At 36.2% G+C, this 23,215-nt stretch overlaps 1 protein-coding gene across 2 annotated transcripts; it reads left to right on the forward strand.

The window, feature by feature from the left end:
• The first annotated feature begins 1,476 nt into the window (after positions 1-1,476).
• LOC121427584 (lysophospholipid acyltransferase 5-like) lies at positions 1,477-21,353 on the forward strand. Of its 2 annotated transcripts, XM_041624049.1 has the most exons (12): positions 1,477-1,652; positions 4,822-4,929; positions 6,521-6,627; positions 7,235-7,366; positions 7,788-7,895; positions 10,451-10,633; positions 10,980-11,066; positions 11,704-11,870; positions 12,439-12,586; positions 15,249-15,404; positions 18,976-19,076; positions 20,266-21,353. In XM_041624049.1, the coding sequence occupies exons 1-12, from the start codon at positions 1,535-1,537 to the stop codon at positions 20,291-20,293; spliced, it is 1,443 nt and encodes a 480-aa protein (XP_041479983.1). In that variant the 5' UTR covers positions 1,477-1,534; the 3' UTR covers positions 20,294-21,353. The 2 variants fall into 2 exon arrangements, with proteins under 2 accessions (XP_041479983.1, XP_041479984.1); XM_041624050.1 differs by lacking the exons at positions 15,249-15,404; positions 18,976-19,076; positions 20,266-21,353 and adding an exon at positions 13,026-13,067.
• The last annotated feature ends 1,862 nt before the right edge of the window (positions 21,354-23,215 follow it).

Genomic DNA, 23,215 nt, shown 5'->3' on the forward strand with positions numbered 1-23,215 from the left:
TGCACCGGGTGGTAACTATGGAAATGTTTGAACTAGTTTCCACAGTTACTGCATGCTCACTAGTCCTACCAATGCACAAATAAACCTGTGTATTATTTGTTTTATAGAATGTGGATTTTTTTTGGCTCAAATAATTTTTTTACCACCATGCAGAAGTAATTACCGACGCATGGCTAGCCATGCATCAGGTAGATTTGCCATGCTTAAGCAATAACCAGATGCATGGCTGTCCATGCGTCAGTAATTACTTATGCATGATACCCATGCTGTAATAATGATAAATGGTGTATTGTCCCTTGGTAGGAGGGGAGGGGGGTTAATTCATGTCATCTATTTTTGGGGTATTCATGACGGACAATTACTTTGAAGAAGTAAAAAGATTATTCATACCATGATACCTAGAACATAGAACATCATTATTGAATGATAACAGGGCCAAATTGTAATGAGGTTTATTAATTCGATGACGGACAAATTGACTGTAATACTGTCATCATTTTCTACATCTGCGTGTAGTTTGACGTTTTCTACATCTGCATCTAGTTTGGTGTCTTGATACCCAGGTTTGGGGTTATACAAAAATTTGGGAAAGTTTACAAGCAATATTTCCGAATTATATAAGAATTCTTTGATTAGATAGCCATCTGTACAAATGTAAAAAATAAATGGATAGATAGGAAATGTCCTTTCTCTTTGATTTATTTAGATTTTTATCGAAATAAAAGTAAAAATGTCTTTGTTGGTTCCACATACATATAGGTACATGTATCTGTTTTTAATCTTTTGATCATGGAATTATAATTTGAAAGGGCTTTGATAAGAATGTTCATGTTAAAAGAAGGAAGTTTTGTAATCCGTGCAAATATTTGATCGAAAGTATTAATGATGTAAATAAGAGAGTGAAAAACAAACAGATCATGATATAATAACTTAGTTCTTGTTATAGCGCATACCGTATGTGGAAATCATGGTGATTGTTAGTATTTGTGTTTTGTGTAACAATGAAAGTTGTATGTTATGATTTAAAGAAAAATAAATCTATAATATAAAGACAAATGCTATGTAGTTTTTCTCTTGCATGATTTGAGAGAGAGAGAGAGGAAGGAAGGGAGGGAGGGAGGGAGGGAGGAAAGAAAGAAAGAATGTAAAATGTAAGATTATGAAATATCGAAAGTTTTGCTTAAATTCCAGATTGTTGGTACCAAACGAGGGAATAATGATGTCAACGGGATGTCACCCACTTTTTATTATTCTATCTATTTTTGTAATATGAAATCCCGGTATGAAATGCAATATTTTTACTCTTTATTGCAATATAGACATAAATGGCTATTTTCGTTATATATTCTGATTCAAAGGAGAATCTCCATCATTAGTGCAAAAAGTGGGAGGTGTGTTACAGAGGTTCAAAATTAACAATTTTGGTAAAAAGTAATTCGCTCAATATTACGAATAACGAACGTAGAGGGCGGCAATTGCTGAAGTTCGTCCACAGCATCAACTCCCAGCCGTGAAGATTTCGTTTGATTTCACAATGGAAGAAGAGGGATTTTCCAATGATTTGAGCCTTATAGACAAAACAATTCATGAGTTAGCACAACTGCTAGGATTTTCAGACTCAACTTTGCGTTTTTTCATCAGTGTTTTAATCGGTAAGGTGTTGTTTACTTAAATCTGGCTTGCGTGAAATGGTCCGGCTGGAGCTCGGCGGCTGCCCCGCATCTCTGGCGCCGGAGAGTGCGGGCTGCCCCAACTCTGGAGCTCAGCTCGGCACTAGTGCACTTTCGCACCTGGAATTATGTTAGAAGACTAAATACTAATTTCACCTCGATTTCTGTCCAGAGTTATTGCCAAATATCTAATTAGCCCTTGATCCTTAACCTGAACTTCTGCCACATCAAGCATTGCGAACGGCACATATGATGTGGTGACTATAATTTGCGCACAATAAAAAATCATGAAGTTGATTTTCATTATTTTCAATAAAAAATTTCTCACAGCTCACACAAAATTAATCAAAATCATCAATACCAACAGGAGGCAAGATCCTAAAGTCAAATTCACCTGATGGAATTATTTCATAGGTCAAATATTTCATTGGTATTGCGATCTCAAAATTACACGGCGATCGACTAGTGCGAGCTCGGCTGGAAAAGTGTCATAAAAAAGCAGGGTGACCAGATTTCACAAAATGAAGTACGGGACAATTGACAAACAAAGACCAACCAAGAAGCCCACACAAAGTGTTAGACTTGTGAAAAAACAAATATAAAGAAATTTTAGAAGGGAGGGTGAATGAAAGAATGAAGGAGAGAGAGAAAAGAGATGAATTGAGAAGGAAAGAAAATAAAGGAAAAAATAGCAGAAAGTTAGAATAAAAGAAGGATGAAAAAAAGATTAAGAGTTAAAAAAGGTTTCCGTCATTCTTATAAAGAAAGAAAAAGAAAGGAAGGGAAGATTAATAAATGTGTGAAAGACAAAGTAAAGGAGAGAAATTAAAGGGAAAAAGTAAGAAAAAGGAGGAGGAAAGAAATATGTTTCCTTTATTCTTTGAAAGAAAGAAGAAAACAGGAAGGAAGGGAAAGAAAGAATTAGAAGGAAAAAATAAAGGAAGAAAGAGAGGAGAGAACGAAAAAAGAGAAAATAATGGACGGAGAGAAAGAACAAGAAGAAACAGGAGAGGAAGAGAAAAGGAAGCCAAGGTAATTTTAAAGATGAGAATGAAGGAAATAAAAAAGGAAATTTCATTAAAAAATGAAAGTAATAAAATTGAGAAAAAAGGAAAGTAAGAAAAAATGAACAGAGAGAGAGAAAAAATGTTCAGGAAAGAAAGATAGGAAATAAAGATAGATGGAACAAAATAGGGCAAGCAGGAACGATAGGGTAGAAAAGAAAGAAAAAGGGAAAAAGTTCAAACTTCAAGCAAACAATAAAAAATCCAATCATCTAATGAAAATCATAATGTTATTTGGTGTTTTTTTAAATGCGTTTTACAAATTTCAAAAAGTAAAATGTTTTATAAATGAATAAAATTTCAAAGTGAAACATTGTCAAACTTGAAAATTAGATAAAACATCGCAGCATCATACACATCAAAATTCAAAATGAAAGCTGAATTAACTAGATCTATGAAAAGTCAATAACTTGTTCCTCCGATTACATCTCCAAATAATTAATCTGAGAATCCATAATATAATTATAAGAATTTCCCACCGATTTTGTGATTATTTTGGTGGAAAAACTGTTTATCATTTGAGATTGTTTGCACCATTGAGAATTTGCTCTGATCCTACATGCCTAGGTTGTAGCCTGCCACACACAGGCAGGAGGCCAGTTCGTTTGCAAGTAATGAATTAGCAAGAAAATCATTGCAGAACTTGCAAAAGTTTACAGTTATCAACTTAATTGTTGCCTCTGCTTCATCATCCGTTGGTCATTTAATGAAAATTCGTCACTTTTTGTATTAACTACATTTTGTTCAATATACGAAATACGGGACAAATGGGCGTCCAGGGAAGGGTTTGTCGGGACGCCGGGACAAAGCAAAATAAGGGACAATCCCGGGAAATACGGGACGTCTGGTCACGCTGTAAAAAAGTGTGACCTTAATTTGCGCACAATTGTTTTGCAAGACTTTACAAAAGAAATCAAGCAGATAAAGGTAACATAATTGTATCAGATGGAGGTAAAAATGCCATAAATTTGGTTGGTATCACATTTAACTTATTTGGAGACTTCGGCTTGCAAACTGGCGAAGTCTTGATGCTTGTCAGGAAGGTTAGATTTTCTCGGAGCGGCTGCAAGGTAACGAAATTTGCCCATGTTTTGCCAATATTTTCAGTAATAGAGACCTCACCTTCAAGAAAATTACTACAAAGGGTAATTTTAAGTCGCTCTATATGTTGGTGATATCAGTTTTTCAAAATATTAATTTAGATGTGGAGCGTTGTGGCCCAGTGGATAAGTCGTCCGACTTTGAAACAGAGGGTTGTGGGTTCGAATCCCAGCCATGGCGTATTTTCCTTCAGCAAGAAATTTATCCGCAATGTGCTGCACTCGACTCAGGTAAGGTGAAAGGGTTCCCGGCAGGATTAATTCCTTGAATGCATGAGCGCTGAGAGGCAGCTCGAGCAAAAGCCGGGTTAGTAATACAACGCGCCTCGGAATAGAATATTTCTAGATAGATGGCGCTATATAAATTCCTATTATTATTGAGGTCTTCGCCCGTGCACAAAATTAGGTAACGCGCGAATTAAGGTCACACTATACTGATGTAGGCTTCAATCTCAAGCTCGATGTCTGTCGATGACGATGCTGATGTGTCAGCTTGGCTTTCTTTTTTGATCAGTCTCGGTCATAGTCTAGACAGCTGGCAGCCGTCTGTTTCGAGGAGATTTTTTTGCTCCTCATACATGATGGCTTGCGATCATGCAGCCGTCATTAGTGGGTTAACAATGCAAAATCCCCCGACGGGGCTCACTGATTTTTGTTTTGTTTTTTCATAAAATTGAATAAAAAGAACTTGACCAAAATAAAGATTATTCCGTTTTGGCCTGAAAGTACAATGCAAACCATGATTTTATGATTTAGTTTCTGAGTTGTTATACAGTATGTGATCTAATTAAGGTGGTGTTTTCAGGCACTTTATAACTCTTTTTTTTTAAGCACTGAATAATGATTTTTTGTTTATCCAATTTTTTTTTCTGAACTTCATTTTTGTAACATATCTCAGACACACAAAAAAGTGGGACCTTGAAGCTCAGATCTGTACGTGAAACCAGTGTTTGCCTAAATGCCTAGTTTGTTTCTTTAATATTCCAGGTTATTTTCTGGCTTTCATACCAAGAAACCTTCTCTATCATGCTCCAGCCAATGTCCAGCATGCATTCTACATTGCTCTTGGATTGGCCATATCATACTTCAACTTTGGTGAGTGTATCCTTGAAGTAACTCCAGAAAATGTTAACACTGTCCTGGGAACCATAACACAAAACTAAGCAATGATCGTAGGACATTTTTCTATGATTGATTCCATTGACTACAATGTACGATCAATCGCTAACCTTTGTGTTACGGGACCCTGGAGAGGGTTGTGCTGGGTCAGCACTTCCAGTGCTTCGGGTGATGTGGTGTGGCGATCCTCTTGTGCTATTCTTGGTGCACAGTATGAGTATAATTATACAGTCTGCTAGATGAAGTGTGCAGGTGGTGCATAATTTAGTTTGGTATGTCACTAGACTGCACATATCGTTATTATATCAGCATATTTTTATCAAAGTAGATTGAAGACAAAATCAATAAAAATCTGAATCAAAATAGTGCAAATGTTTGATTTTATTCACAGTTGGTTATTAAATAAGTGTGGGGAAAAGACGTGTGAATAAGTATGCTGGATATACATGTATGCACCAATGCCCCCCTTTTTTTAATTGTATATTTTGATGAGAATTTTGGCACAGTATAAGTAACACTATATGGTAGAATGGCAGTTTTGTTGAAATAAAATGAAATAAATGTAATCCTTGAATTTACAAGAAATTGTTTGTGAATTCATGATTTAAACATTTTAAATGTGTAGACATTTTATAGCCCACTCTAATAACTCCTTGATTTCAAATTTTCTCCTGAACTACCTGGGCAATTTTTTTCATATTTTAATTATTTTTTTAGTGTGTATGCAAAACAAGTGGACAAATTAATATCACTCATTGCATTTTATCTGTTTCTATCACCTGCACCGTTATTAATAAGAGGGTCAAGATAATAAAGCTGATTTATTTTTTTAAGCTAAATTAATTGTGCTTAAAATTGTGTGAGGCCTGGACTTCAAGCTTGTTAACTGATGCTCTGGCTCTCTGTTATCTAGATTATGTGTAGTAGAGTCTGAAGGTCAGTAGTAATTAAGATGAGACAATAGATTACTTTAACTTTATAAACACACCAGAGAGTGTATTGTTTGAACTTACATGTAACTTTTCAAACACTAGAAGCTCTATCAGCCCTTACATGAAACTTGATTAACTGTCTATTGTGCAGCTATTAAATAACAAAGCTTGTTACAAAATTTAAAGAATCCACAAAAAAATACATTTAACATTAAAATTAATGAGTGTAGTTTACCTCTGATAAGGCCCCATTGTCATGTGTCATAAGTACTTGTTATAATGATAATAAATACTACTACTAAATACTAATAATAAATAATACTACCAGCCAAACAGAATAAGGATTTCACTAACTTTTAACTGTTATTGCAATTTGCAAATACTTTTGCCAATTGTTTTTCAAATAATTTATTTGCAATAAATAATAAAGCATTAAAAAATGTTTGGGTTTTTTTTTACTTGCAGAGAGAAAGATGTTACCAATTCAAAAAAAGGAAAATTTAATCAAAAAATCAATTTTACACTGTAGTTTGCATAGGACGTGTAATTTCAAAAAGTGGTTAACGTTTGACACTATTGTGCGTAGAATTGTTATTAAAAGGAGAAAAAAAATCCATTGTTTGTTTTTTTAACAGGGATGCAGACATTGCATTTTATAATCACAGTAGTAGTGAACTATGTTCTTCTGGCGGCGAGTGGAGGCAGCGTAACATCCGTGGTACTCTCATTCCTGTACAACATGGTAAGTCATGCTTGTTTTTATAGTCGTATGGGTGTCGGCTTTCATCGTGACTGGACTATAGTTGCATACTATTGTCATGGGACGGCAGCATTGCTCTTTCTCATCATCCTCGAATCCCTATCTCATCTTCACTCGGACACCATGTCTCATCCCCATCTTATACATCCTTCAAAATAGGTGGTGTGGAATAAATAGAAACACAGGTCGGAATTCTGAAGTCTGGTTTAATAGACCACGGTCTGATTCTGTGCTGATATTGTGGGGAGCCAAAAACTAAAAAATGCTGCTAACATTAAAAAATTTGAATGTATGCTTCTTATGTTTACTATTTTGTTTACATGTTGCTTTCATAATGAAGAAAAAATACTTCAGTTATCATTCCCAGCAGTTATGTGAGCTAGTAAATTGAACATGTACTTATATAGTTTGTGCCCCAATTGGCTATCCATCACAACTTTTAACCAGGGTTTAATTGAAACCCGAGTTCAGATTACATGCCACCTTGTCTACCTAATGTAGCTTACATTCGGTTGGAGGATCTTAACCCTGTGTAAATATTTATGGATCAGTATTTACCTTATTTCTTTTAAACTTTTTTTTAATACAGATATACTACCTGATAGGGACAGTATCTGTCTCTGATGGCACGCACGATGTCCTCTGGGATACACCTCATTGTATCATGGTGCTAAAGGTCATCGGAGTAGCGTTTGACCTTTATGATGGTCAAAAATCAAAGGTAAGCTGAGCAGTGTTTATAAACCAGGTATGGAGGTAATGTGGTAATTTTAGTACCTTGGATTCTTTATGATTGCCAATTATCGAAAGTTAAAGATGAATACCAGTTTTCTTAAGAATTTAAAGACAAGCTTTTACAGAATCCAATCAAATGACCACCCAAGTGTGTGATAGACATAAACTTTAGATAAAGAAAATGATTTCTGCTTGATATCAAGTATCGTGAATTTCGTTTGTTGTAGATTATCATTGCTTTTTACATATGTGCTATATATTATGAGTATTATTGGAAATGACCTTGATCATTCAATAATTGTGTTTCAATTACTGTACTATTTCATGTATGTTTAAGTTTATATTTCAATTTTCTATATTATCATATCTCAATTACTATAATATTCTCTTTTTCTTTTATGCATCAGGATAAATTGAGTGCTGAACAGCAGAAACACTATTTGACTAGAGCTCCTTCATTGCTTGAGATGGGAGGGTTCTGTCTTTTCTTTGGAGGATTCTTGGCTGGTCCTCAGGTATTTTACTCTTGAATCAAACTCTCTTAACTTGCAACATGACAGATTAGTAAATTGGCATCACTTAAGATATCCCAAGTAGTCAGTTTCTCTGGATTTTTTAGAGTTAAAAGATGTGAAGGTGTAGTTGATAGTAAGCTTTTTCGGTATTGATATTTTCAATACCGGTATTACTAATAGCTTCAATACCGGTATACCGACTAATACCGAGTAAATTCCCAATTCATTGTGCAAACAGTGTACAATGTTTGTTTAGCCCTGATATGGCCTAGGATAAAGAGTGGATGCTTGTGGTCAGCTGAGGAATGCTCAGCATGGTCCATTCTCATTGACAAAAACTTTCTCTTTCTTTACCAAAAGTTATACGATCATGCTTTCTCCCCAACGAGAGCTGTGAAATGAATTACCTGTGCATGTGTGCAAAATAATCTCAGCAAGCACATGGTACGAAATCAATAAGTCAAGTTGCCAAATGCTACACCGCACAAACTCACTGCTACTTACTTTGCTAAACGTGTGTACATGCCCTAACTTCCAAGCACCAAAATTCCCTGCTAAAACTGTCAAGGATATTTGCGTGATTTTCCCTTCACCGATCTGGCCCCACTCATTCACATTCAGATTCGCCCCTTTTGTTTACCACTCACATCAACACGTGTTCGTCGAAGGTTCAAAGTTTGTTGACCTCAAATTTTGACGTCTCGTAAATAACTTTTCTTATGAATGTCCATTGTGTTGAACCCCACCCCCTCTTGTGAATCTCCACGTTGTCTAAAAGTAAAACCCTCCCCCTAAACTTCTTATCCCCCGGCTGCCTCTTTCTCACTTATTTTTTCTTGCTTTTGTTTTTCTTTATCTCCCCAGCCCCTTAATTCTTCACTCTTTCCCATTGGCCCATTCTCTCCCCGTCACCACCCCTCTCTTACCACGAACAATCAACATCCTCCTCTTCTCCGAATCTCGATCTTCCCCTCTTTTTTGTCAATTTCATCTTTCACACATGCCAAATTTTAGTTCATCAACATCTTATCACGAGACCATCATAAATTTAAATTACAATCAATCCAATAGTTTATTTTATTTTATTCATGACAGCACAAGCACAAAATGGATACAACACCCATCACAAATCACACAAATATTCTCAGCCACTTTCTTCCATTTATGATCACTTCACAGATCAAAATAAAGAGGGATGGCCTAACATTTTTTGTCTTTTTTTATTTTCATATTAAATTTATTTATTTATTAATGTATTATTTTTTTCATTATTATTTTTTTGGGGGGGGGTCAGACGATTTTTGTAGCAGGCTTATAGTATAAAAGTAAACTTGTCATAATTGAAACAAGTCAAGAGCAGTCCAGAAAAAAAACATTGCATAAAGAAAAAAAAAAGTGTTAATCCCTGTGGTTTGTCTGTCAATGCACAGCACCCCCCCCCCCCCAAAAAAAAAAACTCAGTGGACATTCCCATCGATACAAGTTAAGAGCAGTCCGAGAAAAAAAAAATTGCAAAAAGAAAAAATAAGCGTTAATCCCTGTGGTTTGTCTGTCAACGCCCCAAGCCAAGGTTGATACTTTGTTGAAGCCCCGCAATACACCACGTGGTCAAAAGGCAGGCTAGGGAGTGTTTCAAAAAGAGTTTTGTCAGTGATTTTGTTTGTGTAGAGGGATGTTACAAACGGCGGTATCCATACCGGTATGACGTTCATACCGGTATGGATACCGCCGTTGAAATTTCAATACCGAAATACCGTCATACCAAAAGTTGAAAATATCATACCGGTATTTTCTTCTGTATTGTCGTTTATGGGTATTTTTAGAGTAAAACTAAGCCAAAACAATAAGTTCTTTGGCTCTCTCAACGTATTTAATGAAATCAGAATCCAATAATCTAACCTCAAAATGAATACATCGCCCCTTAACTACTGTCTGAGCTCCGTTTATCCGCTGCATAAGGCCTCGGCCCCACCGCTACTGATACTGGGGTGCATGTGGGCTCAGCTCCATGCACTCGTGTACACAGCTACAGTAAACAACGAATCGAAAAAGCTTAGTTGATAGTGATCTTCTGAATTATTTCATTCTTGACACCGATAGACATTAATCCCTTTCTTTGTCCCAAAGTATATCTTGTAACTTTGAAATGTTAAAATTGGACACGAACATGTTAAAGTTTAAACGTAAATGCCAGTTGTGGTAACTATCGCAAAATGAGTTCAAACAGAATCCCATAAAATGAACAGTTAACACCCAAGTGTTTGTACAGCATATGTATAAGTGATAAAAAATATGTGTCAAGTGGTTCTTGGAGAAAATGTGTACTGTAGCTGAGATAGAAGAAAATAGAAGAAAGCATAGCATTCCCCCAAAATGCTTGGTCCTTTTCCAAGAAATGATAATGTACCATGCTTCTTTTGTTGAACTTTAGTGTGGTCATTTTACAGCTCAGATCCCATGAGTTCACAGAGTTCGGTTTATGCAACTGTACCAGACCAAGATCCACAATGATATGGTATGATATCTTTATTCACCTTTAACATCTCTTTGTTCAGTTCTCTATGCGGCTGTATCTTGACTACACTAACAATCGCCTTATGCCTGAATGGGAGCAGAAGCATCCATCCAATATCAGTTATTCCATCAATCGATTCTGCTTCGGTGCTATCTACGTTTGCGCAGGAATCGTTCTTAATCTCTTCATACCTGACTCACATTTCTTGACTGAACAGTTTGCGGTAGGCTCCTTTTCCAATATTTGTTCATGTTTAACTTATGAATACCTCGAGCATTGAAGTGAGGCTCTTTTTGAAAATTATCATATGCTAGGTGTGTATATGATTTATTACTTAATTATCATAATATTGTATGAGTAATTGTTTGCCATTCAGTGATTAAAGGAAGCATTGCTGCAATATTCAGAGGACGATATATGTTCTATCACTAATCTCATCATGTACTGCATTTGATTTTAGTATCCATTTAAAAAAATTGCTCTCTGTGAGTATAAGAATTATATTATCCGGTTATCTAGCATCATTAGTCTTCTACCTGCACGTCTAATGTATTTCACCTACAACACAGAGTAAAAGCCTTCTACACAAACTGTTTACAGTCTATCTATGGGGGACTTCATACAGGACAAGATATGGAGGAGTCTTTCTTTTTGCAGTAAGAATTTGTTAATTTCTTCCCTTTATTTATTGACTTTCTCTTTTATAAAACCTTAATGTTTAAAGTATTACCCCTAATAAGGATTGTCTATCCTGACTAGTATTTCTTATAGTGGTTTTGATGCTGGAAGCAAAGCTTAACAAAATGTTTTTTTTATTGATCCATCATCTATAAGATAAGGTAAGGCATACCTATCCTGACTGATATTGCATTGAAGTGGGATTCATGGGCAAAGGTGAATAAAAATGTTTTTATTGATACGCCCTGTATAGGAAGGTGTATCTATCCTGACTGGTATTTATTATACATGTAGTGGCCTTGATCCTGAAATCTGAACAATCTGGGGGGTTTTTTATTGGAACATCCTGGATAAGAAGGCATGTCTTTCCTGACTGATGTTGTTTTTAGTTTTCTTGATGCTAAGGGCAAAGATGAGTAGAAATGTATTTATCGATACATCCTGTACCTAAGAAAGTGTATCTATCCTGACTGGTATTTCTTATAGTGGCCTTGATCCTGAAAGCAAATCTTAATTTTCTTGGAACACCCTGTATAAGAAGGCTTATCTTCCTGACTGATATTGCAATTAGTTCCATTGATAACAGATTTTTTTTTTTTGATACACCATGTATAGGAAGGAGTATGTATCATGACTGGTATTTCTTATAGTGGTCTTGATGATGAAGGCAAAGCCGAGTGGAAAGGAAGTGCAAACATGAATGTCTACGATCTTGAAACTGCCGTCAACTTCAGGGGTTTAGTCTCCAATTATAACATCCATACAAACAAATGGGCTGGAAGGTAAGATAAGTAATGAATTATATCAAAGGGAACAGTTGAAATTATAGTACAAAGTGTTTCAAAAAATATTGTCCCCTAGCATGATGCCATATGCATCAATTCAGTTTTGAGATCATTACGTCTTTATAGTTTCAATGCGACCACATTACCAAACAGTAATTAATTGTATATTCATATGATGTATCTATTTATTTATAAAGAGTGTGACTCGTATTAATGAAAAGTAAATGAAGGATAATTTTCAGAATGTGTGTACATGTAGGATAATTTATTAATCAGAAATATGGCATTGATGTAATAATAATAATTATGATAATTATGATAATAACAAGTGTAGTTCTCTATGTTTTATAATTATGAATAACTTAAACATAAATATAATTCACCACTTCAGGCCATGTAACAAGAAAGCTGTTACAAAAAGAAAGTAAAATGATTAAATCAATTATAAGAATGACATAGGCCAGAATTCAACCCAGTGTACTTATATGTTGTTCTGTGAAGAAAAAAAAACTGATGTTTTACAGGTATTGATTTGTCTGTTTCTTTTTCTCTTTTTTTCATATAGATGTGTGTATAAGCGTTTGAAATTCTTGGGGAATCGCCATGTATCTCAGTTTGTGACTCTGATGTTTCTTGCTGTATGGCATGGCATCTATATTGGTTACTTCCATTGCTTTGCATTCCAGATATTCACATTAACATTCGAAGAACAGGTGAGTCAATGTGTGCTTTCAGGAGTTATCACTACACGTGATAGATAGCACTATCAATCACCAGTGGTGATCAGTAACATGTCATTCAGACGTTATCACCACTGACAATGGATAGCGCTATCAATCACCAGTGGTGATCAGTAACTTGTCTTTCAGACGTTGTCAATACTGACATTGGATAGTGCTATCAATCACCAGTGGTGATCAGTAACATGTCATTCAGACGTTATCACCAGTGACGATGGATAGCGATATCAATCGCCAGTGGTTATCAGTAATGTCATTCAGATGTTATCATCACTCACGATGGATAGCGCTATCAATCACCAGTGGTGATCAGTAACATGTCATTCAGACGTTATCATCACTCACAATGGATAGCACTATCAATCACCCGTGGTGAGCAGTAATATGTCATTCAGATGTTATCATCACTCAGGATGGATAGCGCTCACTATCAATCACCAGTGGTGATCAGTAAGGCCCCCATCTCACTAGGATGGCGATAATGGCGACCATGGCGATCTGTCTAAATCCCGCAAAGCGTAGCAGAATCGTCCTCGAATTCTATTTTTAGCCCGCGAGGCGATTGCACTGCAACTTCACTGCGCCGGACCTGCGCTGAAGGCGACGGTAATACGCTGATAGTACGACGCTGCCCCTCTCTTGCTACGATTTGAGGCAGATATGAAGCGCAGCTACTGCGATCAAAGCGACCTTACAACGAGACTCATACGCTAATTAGGACCTCGGTACGGTGGTGCTACGAATGGAGAGATTGTGTTACGTTCATGATGGGCTTTTGAAACGATTTCGAGCAATCGGCATATTAATCACGGCACATGAGACATTTTTCAGTCGATTGCCAACCTCCGACCAAGATATGGATGTCCAGAATTTGGTTGGACTTATACATCTTAGCATTATACAACAACATCAGTTAGAAGTGGAATACAAGGACCTGATACGAGGACAGGAGGAGGAGGCCAAAAAGATACTGGGTCCGATCCTGGCTCTCACTTAAGTCATCATATACAATATCTATTAAATTTCATTCCGAAAGGATGTCGATGAGCCTAATATAGTTAATATGAGGGTTCATAAAAGAGCATAAAAATCTTTGATATTCTGTTTATTTTTTTCCACAAAAGTTTGTCACTCAAAATTGTTAGGTAAATTCCTTTCAAATGTTCTTACAAGAAGTAGTCCACTGATGTGAGAGCACTCATAAAGGAAGGGGGGCACAATGCCAGAATCCCCATAAAGTGTGCTTTCCTAATCAATACATCAGTGATCGAATCATTAACAAAATTTTAATATTGTCTGTCACTGTAGTTAGAATTCATTCTATTTTTAAAACATAGTCAATTCATATATTTTTGCGGAGGTAACCTATTTCGTCATCAAGACATGTGAGCGTCTTTTTTTTCTCTCTTTCAAGCTGGCTCAGCAGTAAGATTTTCATCCTCCTCCTGTAACCCCTCCTCCTCCTCTTCCTCCTCCTCCACCACCACCATAACCTCTTGTTCTTCTTCTTGGACCGCCGGCATAACAGCTTGGGCAGCTTCCCCTTTTTGGTCCTTTTTCTGGGAGGTATATTTGAAAACGTTGTGGTGTCGCCTCGTAATCTGTTGAAAATATAATCCGCCACCATCAGCATGGTGTTTTATAGCAGCGCGGACGGTTGCTGCTCAATCGCTGCTCAGTCATCAGCGGCGCAGCAAAATCGCAAAGCGAATGCCTGCAGCGGGCTGAGAACGTATGCCACATGCCACCCAGAGGGAAAGCGTCGCGGTGGAAACGGTGTGAAGCGTGTCGAGCGCAAGGCAGCCTTGTAAACGGAAGCAGCGTAGCAGAATTGTCATTGGGAACGGGCCTGAAAACACGGGCGATCGTTGCCGTTTTTAATGCGCTTCTACTACGCTTTATGCGTTGGAGCTCCGCTACAGCTACGAATATGTCGTTTGTAATACGCTCTTGACTCAGTTGTGATGCGCTTTAGCACCTCCGCGATCTCGCTACGTAAGTTTTGAACATGTTCAAAATTTTATGGCAACCAGGAAGATGGTGGCGATCCTTGCCGCTTCAGAAAAGATCAAGCCACGTTCAAGCTACGATTTACCACGCTTTGTCGATTTTTTACGATCGCAGCGGAATCGCCATCTAGTGAGATGGGGGTATAATATGTCATCCAGACGTTATCATCACTCACGAAGGATAGCGCTATCAATCGCCAGTGGAGATCACTAATATGTCATTCAGAAGTTATCGCTCACAATTGATATCCTTAACTCTGTTCAAATATAAAGTTATTTTTGTATGATATCCTTTATTGCCATTTGAAATACCACAATGATACAATTATAATGATTATCCACATTCCTTTTATTTGAATTGGGAAGTTGTACCTGATCACCAATCAAAGTAATGGATATTCCAATTGAGTGTTGTAGTCATTTAGCTTGATAGTGCAATGGTAATATAGGAATTCTGATACCTTGACTTGATTTTCAATAATATTTACAACTAACTTGAATGTCATGTTTTCATTCTACATATAATAAGAGTAATAGCTGAATTGATTTCTCAATGAATGTTCATCAAACTTATCGCATGAATCTTCCTTTTTTTTCCTTGCTATTCGTGTTTGTAATCTCTGTAGTGGCTGAAAATATGGAAACAGCTTGGTTTGGGGTTCATCATGTCGAATCCTGTCGTATCGGTGCCGGTGATGATGATGTGTAATGTACTCACCATGACCAGCTTTTCGTATGCTCTTCTTAGTTTCCAGCTATCGAAATGGGCTTTGTTTAGTCAGGTAAGCATTTACAATGGGTGATTTCAAGTTCAGTGTTGACCTTTTGGTGTTGGTGTTCAGTCAATGTTTACATGATTATAACACCAAACATAACATAAAAATGGTCCTGAAAAGTCTCTCATTTGTTGTTGAGATGTCAATATTGTGATCTGGATCAGTTTTACAAACTCTGAATTAGTTTTTGAGCTAGGGGAAGCAATCCAAATTCCAATACCAGCACCAAGGCCAACATCGGGCTTGAAATCGCCCAATGCAGCAGCAGATTTTAGGTGGGGAGCAAGGGATTCGCACCTTGGGGGAGTTTCACAAAAATACAAGCATGACTGCTAGTCATACTAAATTCTTGTGAAACACCCCCTGCTCTGTATTTTAAGATTCATTTATTGAACATGTCATGTTAAAGCTTGTGTATAGTTTTGGTAAATCCACCAAAATGCACCTATCACTATTCCAATTCATTGCTAGCTAATATGAATGGATATGCCCTATAACAGTTATGATGTGGAGGATATGAAATGAAAATGTGTTTTACAGGATAAATTTTGCGATTTTACATGGAAATTTAACTTGATCGGGTCACCCGATCAAATTAAAATATCTGTGTGTTTTTGTCTTTCAATTAAATCCTATTCCAAATCATGGAATGGGCCGAAACTTTCAAGATATGTTCTTTGTCTGTAACTTTTGGATATCTAATCACTAAATTTATAAGATAAGTGCTTGAATGCCCATTTTTGTCTCACCTGCGAAGCAAAGTGAGACTATAGGCGCCGCTTTTCCGACGGCGGCGGCGGTGGCGGCGTCAACATCAAATCTTAACCTGAGGTTAAGTTTTTGAAATGACGTCATAACTTAGAAAGTATATGGACCTAGTTAATAAAACTTAGCCATAAGGTTAATCAAGTATTACTGAACATCCTACTAGAGTTTCATGTCACATGACCAAGGTCAAAGGTCATTTAGGGTCAATGAACTTAGACCATGTTGGAGGAATCAACATCAAAATCTTAACCTGAGGTTAAGTTTTTGAAATGTCATCATAACTTAGAAAATATATGGACCTAGTTCATGAAACTTGGACATAAGGTTAATCAAGTATCCCAGAACATCCTGCATGAGTTTCACGTCACATGACCAAGGTCAAAGGTCATTTAGGGTCAATGAACTTTGGCCGAATTGGGGATATCTGTTGAATTCCCATCATAACTTTGAATGTTTATGGATCTGATTCATGTAACTTGGACATAATAGTAATCAAGCATCACTGAACATTTTGTGCAAGTTTCAGGTCTCATGATTAAGGTCAAAGGTCATTTAGGGTCAATGAACTTTGGCCGAATCGGGGTATCTGTTGAATTACCATCATAACTTTGAAAGTTTATTGGTCTAGTTCGTTAAACTTGGACATTAGAGTAATCAAGTATCACTGAACATCCTGTGCGCGTTTCAGGTCACATACCAAGGTCAAAGGTCAATGAACTTTGGCCGAATTGGGTGTATCTGTTGAATTACCATCCTAACTTTGAAAGTTTATGGATCTGATTCATGAAACTTGTACATAAGAGTAATCAAGTATCACTGAACATCCTGTTCGAGTTTCAGGTCACATGATCAAGGTCAAAGGTCATGTAAGGTCAATGAACTTTGGCCATGTTGGGGTTTTTTGTTGAATAACCATCATATCTCTGTAAGTTTATTGGTCTAGTTCAGAGAAAGTGGACATAAGAGTAACCATGTATCACTGAACATCTTGTGCGAGTTAGAGTAGTATTCAAAGTCAGCACTGCTGCTATATTGAACTGCGTGATGCAGGTGAGACGGCCAGAGGCATTCCACTTGTTTAATCTAAAACAAGCATCGCCGAGAGAGGGCGCTATATATCCAAGATTTGAATATTTGAAATTTTCTCAGAGAAGTGCAGTTGGAAAAATATCTAACGGTCTCTACGCTTCAGTAAGACTGTCATATTAGATGATATTCGATTATCAATCACATTATTGACCCTTTACCAAAGCTATACACAGGCTTTAAAGATAAAATACCAGTTGTGGTATGTTCTCAAAATGAGTTCGAACAGTATCCAATTTAATGACCCTCCAAGTGTTTGTATGTATAGATAAATGTGCCAATTGGCACTGGAAAGAAATGTGTAATTGCTGAGAAATGAGCAATATAAGCATGGAAGCCACAAAATGTTTCATGTACATGTAGGTATTTTTCCAAGCAAAACTAATACTGTCCCACATTATGCCTTTTTGTGTTAGCGATCTTCAGAATTATCGGTTTTCAGCTAAGATTTCGTGATTTCATTAAGATGAGTTGATATCAATGTACCAGTTCTAGATCTCTGAAAATTGATAAATCTTGATTTCAAAAGCTGTCTCATGAAATAATTGTTTGCTGCAATTATTTCATTTTACCTTCAATATAGCTAAATCAAAGAAAATTTTCATGTGCACCCCTCTCTATTTCAAAATCCTGGCTCCACCACTGTAAAGTACAGTATTTCCTAAGTACAGACAGTGTTCAACGATAAACTACAGTTGTAACAATCTAAAACGAGTTCAACCAGAATCCAGTAAAATGCCCCCCACCCAAGTGTTTGTATGTTTGAATAAGATAAAAACCTGTTATAGAAAATATGCTGCATTTGTCGAGAATTGACAAAATAAGCATGAAACCAGGTGTCGGGTCTTTTTTTTTTGAAGCAATACAAATACGACAAATACACTGCCCCACACGTGTGATCTTCAGTATGATAATTTTTCAGCTTAAAGCAGATACGAACCAATAGCGCCATCTCGAGTCCTCAACTACTCATACCTGGCCAGTTTCCTGACCCATGATGCTAGTGTAGTCTAGTAATATAGACCCACTTGAATGATAACATGCTAATTAACTACTCAATACATTTATAACACTATAATTATGTAACCAAGAAGCAAAACATTTACTTTTCCTCTCAAGACATTTTAGTTTCTCTATTCAAATACAATTGTAAGTCAAAATATTCTCTGTAGTATTAGTAAATATCTGAAATATCTGTATATTTTAATGTATTTATAACACAGTCAATGAGAGACCACACACAGTTCACTTCCCCTTTAACATTTCTTATTTGACAGTTACATGTAGGTCTATAGATGTAAAATAACAATATCTAGATTTATGATGACAGATTGACCACCCTGAAGATGTCCTCATGAAATCACTTTTTTCTGCAAAAACGGGTGCATAACTTTAATGGAATGGATAATGATTTGTATATAACTAGCTATTGAATCTGTAACTTATACCCTTTTCATATTACCAAAGACACTATAAGGGGAAGACTGGACAGTACATAGAGCACAATGAAATGCTCAGGAAGAGCGCGCAAGAGCATTGAGTAAGTAACCTTTGGCCAGCCTGCGCATATCACCATTTTTGGTTGTGTACAAAACATATGAGGGAAATGGTGGAGGAATAGACGATTTTTACATTTTCAAATTTTTTCTTTAATTTTTTTCTATTAGAAATGAATATATTGTAGTATCTTTTATATTACCAATGTTTTTGTATTTGTCTTCAGGTCTATGCGTCTATGTACTACATAGGACATATCTTTTTCATCGGCTGGCCCATTCTCTTTGCCTTTATCATGAAACCAGTACTACTCAGCAGCAAACCAAAGTAAGAAAAGGGAATGTTTATCTCAGATATTAAATGTGATTGCAGGGGGAGGTACTGGCACTGGAAACTGTGTAGTAGGCTACCCGCTTCAATCCAGCTACTTTCAGTCTATTTTGGTGCGATGGTTTAATGTTTTTCTTATACTCAAATTTTCCTCTCTTTTTTATTAGTCAAAATGGATAAATTTTAAAAAGTCTTTACCGGTAATTTATATCTATAATCATTTATTAATGGCTATTTCTTAGTATTTGAACTTTGAAGTATATCTTAATTATTTCTAAGTATTTGGTGACATTTTTTTTTTCACTGGCTGCCTGCTCAGAATGTTTCGGTGCCACTTGCATATGCCAACTCAACCTTCATACTGAAGACAAGATCATATGTATACATTTACCTGTCATGCACCTTTAATGTTGATTTTCAGTAATAAAATTTATATAATAATAATAATAATAATATAGGATATTTATATTGCGCACATTTCCACCTTGTTAGGTGCTCAAGGCGCTCCTATATTACCCGGCTAAGCTAGGCGTTCATAGCGCACACAGCTTCTTAAGGAATTACTTCCTATTTTAGTGGATCAGTTTCTTGCTGAAGGAAATTACGCCATGGCTGGGATTCGAACCCACGACCCTCTGTTTCAAAGTCCGAAGACTAATCCACTGGGCCACAACGCTCCACATATGGATTCTTTATTCATTGAATAAACATTCAAAGGAAATATTTGCATATAGTAGGTACATGTAATTCTGCCAGAGTCAAAACCTTTGGTAACTCGGAAGTCTGTCTGTTCAAGAAATTGACATATACTACATATAGCAAATGTTTTGAATAATCTGGCCTTAAATTGCTTAGACTTAGGTGAATATACCACTTATGGAAGGTTGACTGAGGCAAAATTAGTTATTTATCTATTTATTTATTTCATTTCCAGGCAAGAAAACATGACAGCAATAGAAACATTACAACAGAAATGTAAAATTGAGCACCAGCCAATGCCTGGGGATCACCCAAAAGAATTGAAAATTCTGTTGAGATGTTCTCCACATTGGCTGGTGTATAGATAGAATAACGCAAAATAGCAATAAATTCAAACATGTAATTACAATGCTTCTATAACAATTGTATAGTTATACATAACAATATGTTTCTACATATACTTATCTTTTCCCCTCTCCCTTTTCAGAGTTGCAGAAGGAAGTAAATCCCAGTGAGTGATTGAAGGCAGATACATTCAGTGGCAAGGCAAATGAACCATATTCTACATGCCTCCATTTGGCGCTGAACAACAATGGCCTTGAATAATATTATCAATCCCCAATGGTGCTAGCTAGATCACACGTGTGAATGCATGCTCCTCTTTCATGAGTACTGACTGATTGATCATCACTCACGAACGCATTGATGCCATGGATAAGACATTGCCAAAATGTCTGAATGACATGTTAAGGCGACCGCACATCATCTTACGACTGGTCTGCGACCCAATTTCAAAGCAAAATGTAGTAGAATTTGATGCTAACATTGAGACTTTGAATATCTTACTGTATAATGTTCTAAATCATCTTACAAATACCTATGTTGAAATCTGTGACGATGCTTTCATCCTTAAAATAAAAGCGAATTTAATATCTAGTCGTAATGATGTCATAGCAGTCGTACGATTGGCTACGATTTGAAACTAATTTGGCCTTTACTCCGAAATAAAGGCTTGCAATCTTTCAAAATGGTTATATTAGTATTCTTTTAATTAATTTAAACCTCAAATAAAATGATATGTTCCATTCAAATTTTCTGAAAATTAGCAAAATTCGATTTGTTTCAAAATCTGATTGCGAACAGTCGTAAGGTGAGCGGTGCCCTTTACTGATCACCATTGGGCAGTTTGTGATACATTGATTTTTTTTAATTGCAATGTGGCATACTATGTTTCGTCATTGGAAATGTGATGGTGATTTGTACTGCATCATACGCAACAATGATGCTGATGAGGTACGTGTAACATATCTATCACAAGTTATAAAGTTTTTAATAATGTATTACTGATCACCACTGGTGATTGATAGCGCTATCCAACAAGTGACTAGCATATTACTGATCGCAACTGGTGTTTGATAGCGCTGTCTGTCACGAGTGGTGATAACAGTAAAAGACATGTTACCGATCACCGCTGGTGATTAATACTGCCCTTCTTTGGCAAAAGGTAGCAAGTGACACATCAGTCAAATTTGAGTTACTGTATTGTTGTTTCTGAAACGCCCTTTGTATGTTGCATGTTCAGGCAAAATTTGGGGAAGAAATGATCATTCTATGGAAAGATATTGAAGAAAATATGCTGTTAAATTGCATTGACGCCAGTGACGACCTTACATTGCTCATTTAAAACAAATGATACTTTGGCAACTCGCTTCCTTTTGCAAAAGTATGGCAGAATAGTGCTATCCTTTGAGAGTGATGATAACGTCTGAATAATATATTACCTCGGTGATTGTTACCACTATCTATTGTGAGTGATGATAATGTGTGAATGACATTTTGCTGATCACTATTGGTGATTGTTATTTATATGACACCTAGATAGATCCTTGTCATTTGATTGGTTGGTCGAAATCAATCATTCAGCCCATTTTATAATGACGTCATCGACCGTGCAATTTTAGATCCATTCGTTGTGCAATTTTGGATCCCTACGATTTTGTCCATTGCACACACACCCAGACTGCAGGCACCACTCGAATATGCATCAAGCATGTTGTATGTATACGATAATCAACAGACCGAGCTCGCTCTGCATGAGCATATTTATCATCAAAATTCACAAATTTCATGTGAAAAAAGAGTCTATTTTGAGGTGATATATAAACCAAATAATGAATGATCTTATCATTCGTGCAATGGACAGAATACATCATTCGGTGAAAGATGAAATGAGTGATCCATTCAACTCCGCTATGCCTCGTTGAATGGATCATTTCATCTTTTGCATCGTGAAGTATTCTGTCCATTGCACTCATAAACATTCATTATTTGGATACTGAAACTGCCATTGGTTTTTACACATATTATAACCTAAAGCCCTCTACTTTCACATATATATAGCCTACATTATATGCCTTGACAGTTTAATTGTACCAAAGATATAGAAATTATTTTACAACAGTACAATATAATATTATAATCGATGACTCCCTGTATAAACATGTAGTGATATTGCATTGTAAACTGCTATACCATTCCAAATGAAAGTCAGCTGCATGCAATAGATGACTTAAACATGAGTGGTAAATTGTAAGTTGATTACCGGAAATTACTCTATATAATTCCATATGCACCTGATAAATGTAAGCTGTATTTGATTGATGTGCCATTGATTTAATGTTATAAATACAGTATTGTTGATATTCAGATATAGATTTTTTGCAGTATTAGAAATATTTGTCTGTGCTATGTGACAGGAGAGGTGCCATTGCTGTTCACCAAACGTCTTGAATATAGAGTACCAAAGTGTTGACGTCATCAATTTTCACTTTTTGCATATCAGCGTTTTCGGTGCCATATTTTGATAGAGCATGATGAAAAACCCCCATAACCCAAATTTGGTGGGAATCGGTCCATGGGGGCCTTAGATACGACCTCATGAATACATAATTATCCTCTTTGAAGTCAGTGTCTAAGGCCCCCATGGACCGATTCCCATCAAATTTTGGTAGTGGGGGTTTATCATCATGCTGTACCAAAATGTGGCATAAAAAACGCTGAAATGCTAAAAGGATTTTTGTGATGTCATCACTTCGGTAATCTATTATGTTTGATATATCTTCACTTTGTTTGGCTATTCTTGGTCACATGTGTGACCAAATTATGACAAATCTTAACTATGATTAATTATAAATCTAAACAATTTTAGAGATTTAGTAATATAATGGTTATATTTACATTAACATGTTTAGTCAGCTATCATTTGGAAATATTTTTTGCTCTCCATTATCAAGGTCAGAGGTCAAAAGAAGTGGGTCATGTGTGTGACTTCACCCAGAAGCATGAATTTGAAAGTTTACTTTCATTTTTAGATTCATGTGATTTTCAAAATTAAAATTAAACTCTTAAAAATCATCATAATTAGTTATAAATCTAAA

This window comes from Lytechinus variegatus, chromosome 14 (assembly GCF_018143015.1).
Source record: "Lytechinus variegatus isolate NC3 chromosome 14, Lvar_3.0, whole genome shotgun sequence".
NCBI classification, from domain to species: Eukaryota; Metazoa; Echinodermata; class Echinoidea; order Temnopleuroida; family Toxopneustidae; genus Lytechinus; species Lytechinus variegatus.

What these genes read in the sequence shown, in the direction of transcription:
- LOC121427584 (XM_041624049.1), top strand. Translation starts at nt 1,535, where the DNA reads ATGGAAGAAGAGGGATTTTCCAATGATTTGAGCCTTATAGACAAAACA. An exon ending in CATATCATACTTCAACTTTG is followed by an intron (nt 4,930 to 6,520) that starts GTGAGTGTATCC and finishes TTTTTTTAACAG; the next exon opens with GGATGCAGACATTGCATTTT. An exon ending in ATGATGGTCAAAAATCAAAG is followed by an intron (nt 7,367 to 7,787) that starts GTAAGCTGAGCA and finishes TTTATGCATCAG; the next exon opens with GATAAATTGAGTGCTGAACA.